Below are 3,311 nucleotides of genomic sequence, written 5' to 3'. Positions count from 1 at the left end.
TGGCTCTCCGGTGGCGGTCGAACAGGGTATGTATGGCGCATCAGTTTTCAAAGTGGCAAGGAGAACGACGAGACAGAATCCATGAGAGCAGCAGGCATGGAGGCGCAGTAAGGGCTAATCACGAAGAGGGGAGGCATGGAGAACAGAGCGCCAGACCAGAGAATAGAACCGGGAGTGACCAAAAGACACATAATTACTCTGGACGAACTGGTAGGGTGATCTGTGGGCACCTTGAGGAAGATTTTGCAGAAACTGAACCGAACCAAGAAGGAAGGAGGAATGAGGTGGAAGCAATTGACAAGCAGCAAACCGATCTGGAGGAGCAGTTGGTAGAAAATAGAAAGACCTGGGAACTGGCACGCGAATCAGGAGTGATATTATATGAGGAGGAAGACGACATTATGGCAATTTTACAAGCACAGAACGAAGAAATAGCTCGCAAAAAAAAGATGGCAAAGCAGAAAGCAAAAATGAGACGATGCAGACCCAAACATGCAAAACAGGTGTGTAAAACAATTTTAAGATGATTTTCAGTTCATGGAATGTGCGGGGGTTGAGGGGGGATGGGAAGTTGAGAATGGTAAAGGACCTAAAGAATAAACATAGGCTACAAATGTTAGGGTTGATTGAAACCAAAAGACAGATAGTGACGAGGTTTGATGTTACCAGAATTTTGGGACAAGGTAGTCCAGGTTGGGAATATGTAGGGTCCGATGGGGCGTCTGGTGGACTATTGCTGATTTGGGATGAGGAGATGTTCAAATTGAATAACTGTTATAAGGGAGAGAGGTGGTTATGTGTTGAGGGAGTAATATTAAAAAGTAGCTTCAACTGTGCGTTTGTCTTGGTCTATGGTGCACATGATAGAGATGAGAAGATTCAGGTATGGGAGGAGCTGAGCTATATAGCGGGGTTATGTCAGGTTCCGTGCTGTTTTATGGGAGACTTCAATGAAATAGTACATATAGAGGAACGAAGAGGCACTACTGGGCTAACAAGGTCTGCGGAAGACTTTAAGTTTTGGATACAGGACATGAACTTAGTGGATTTGCCACTCACTGATCGGAAGTTTACATGGTTTCGAGGGTGTTCCTGCAGTCGCATAGATAGAGTCTTGGTTAGCTTGGAGTGGTTAGAAGAGTACCCAGAGGCACACTTGAGAGGTGGACCAAGAGGTTTGTCAGATCATTGCCCACTAATAGTGGAGGGTAGGAAGCTGAGAGGAGAACCCAGGCCGTTCCGGAGCCTTGATTCATGGTTTACACATGAGGGATTTCGCAGGATGGTGAAGGAGGAATGGAGAGGATTGGGAGAGCTATAATTCACAGATAAATTGAAGGCGCTAACAGAACCACTGAGAAGATGGCATAGGACAAATTTTGGTGACATGGATAAGAAGATTGTAAAGTTTGAGGAAGAGATCAAGAAGATTGATGATATGGTCAGCAATGAAGTATATGATGGAACACTGGAGGCTAGAAGAAAGGCGCTGGTTAAGTGCTGTGAGCGATGGTATGTGAGGAAAGAAGTACATTGGAAGCAGATGTCGCGGTCTCGACACGTGAATGATATGGACAGAAATACAAGATACTTCCACAATATAGCTTCAGCTAGAAGGCAGAACAATATGATTGATACTCTGGTTATCAACGACAGGTTGGTTCGGAATCAGGCTAGAATAAAGGTTGCTATCAGAGAGTTTTATAAGGAGTTATACCATCAGGAAGCCTCTCCTGTTATGGGGTTCAGAGATGGCCTGGTGGTTCGAATAGGTGAGGAGGATGCTATGGCTCTGGAAGTGATGCCGTCGGCAGAGGAGATCAAAGAGGCCATGTGGGATTGTGAGTCCTCCAAGGTGCCAGGGTATGACGGGTACAACATGAACTTCATCAAGCGATGTTCGGATGAGATTGGCTCTGAATTCACAGCTGCAGTGATGGGGTTCTTCCAGACAGCCAGATTACCCAAGGATGCCAATATCACTTGGGTGGCGCTGGCTCCTAAGTTCATAGGTGCTAAGGAGATTAAAGACTTGCGACCTATCAGTATGGTGGGGTGTGTGTATAAGGTTATTTCGAAGGTGCTAGTTAGGAGGATGAGGTCAGTGATGCCAACATTGGTAGGAGAGACTCAGAGTGCATTTGTTCAGGGAAGGAAAATCCATGATGGGGTGCTTATTGCGTGTGAAACAGTTAGTTGGCTTAAACTGAGGAAAAAAGAGGCTGCCCTAATCAAGCTTGACTTCCAAAAAGCATATGACAGGGTTAAGTGGAGCTTTGTGAACATTGTGATGCAGAAGATGGAATTTGGGCATAAATGGAGAGCATGGGTGATGGAGTGTGTAGCCACTGCGTCTATGTCGGTGCTGATAAATGGATCGCCATCTAAGCCTTTCAACATGGAAAGAGGGTTGAGACAAGGGGACCCACTATCTCCGTTCTTGTTTGTACTTGTGGTAGATGTGCTGCATCGAATGATTGGAGAAGCAGTCAGGAATGGTCGTATAGCACCATTACTGGTTGGTAGAGATAGTGTAGCATTGTCACATCTTCAGTTTGCTGATGACACTATTCTCTTTTGCCCACCAGAAGAGGATACTATAAGGAATTACAAGAGGCTTCTAAGAGTTTTCGAGTTGATGTCAGGTCTAAGTATCAATTTTGAGAAGTCTAGTCTGATTCCAATCAATTGTGAGGAGCAATGGGTCGATCGTATGTGTAACTTGCTGGGGTGTAAGGGGGATATCCTCCCAGTCAAATACTTTGGAATATCCCTAGGAGCTAATCCAAGGTTGGTGAAGACATGGAAGCCCATCATAGATAAGGTGGAGGAGAAACTCAGCCTGTGGAAGGCCAAGGTGCTAAACAAAGCTGGGAAGCTGGTACTTATCAAATCTATGTTGAACAGTTTGCCAGTATACTATCTGAGTTTGTTCAAGATGCCGAAAGCTGTTGCTGAGAAACTAATTTCGCTGCAGAGAACATTCCTGTGGAGCTCAGAAGAGGGTAGGACTGGTATGGCATTAGTAAGGTGGGAAGTGGTACAGGCACCGAAGAAGTTAGGTGGGCTGGGAGTTGGGGATGCTATGGTTCGCAACACAGCGCTTTTGTTTAAGTGGTGGTGGCGATTTGCGAAGGAGGATTGGCCATTGTGGAAAAAAGTCGTAGTTTCTTGTCATAATCTAAACCCCAATGAGCCACTGTCGACTCAAGACCCGCCTACTAGAGGAGGACCATGGAAGGATATTTGCCAGCTACACATCAGGAACCAACCTTTAAGAGATAAGATGATCACAGGCCTGTCCATGGAGG

General features: G+C 45.6%; 1 protein-coding gene across 1 annotated transcript; it reads left to right on the top strand.

Moving 5' to 3' along the window:
• The first annotated feature begins 577 nt into the window (after positions 1 to 577).
• LOC140184163 (uncharacterized) lies at positions 578 to 1,321 on the top strand. Its single transcript, XM_072234458.1, has one exon. It carries the CDS (start codon positions 578 to 580, stop codon positions 1,319 to 1,321), a length of 744 nt encoding a protein of 247 aa, XP_072090559.1.
• Positions 1,322 to 3,311: the final 1,990 nt, after the last annotated feature.

Source organism: Arachis hypogaea, chromosome 4 (genome assembly GCF_003086295.3).
Source record: "Arachis hypogaea cultivar Tifrunner chromosome 4, arahy.Tifrunner.gnm2.J5K5, whole genome shotgun sequence".
Classification (NCBI taxonomy): Eukaryota; Viridiplantae; Streptophyta; class Magnoliopsida; order Fabales; family Fabaceae; genus Arachis; species Arachis hypogaea.
The sequence above is the reverse complement of the archived record's forward strand: the minus strand, read 5'-3'. Positions and strand labels throughout refer to the sequence as shown.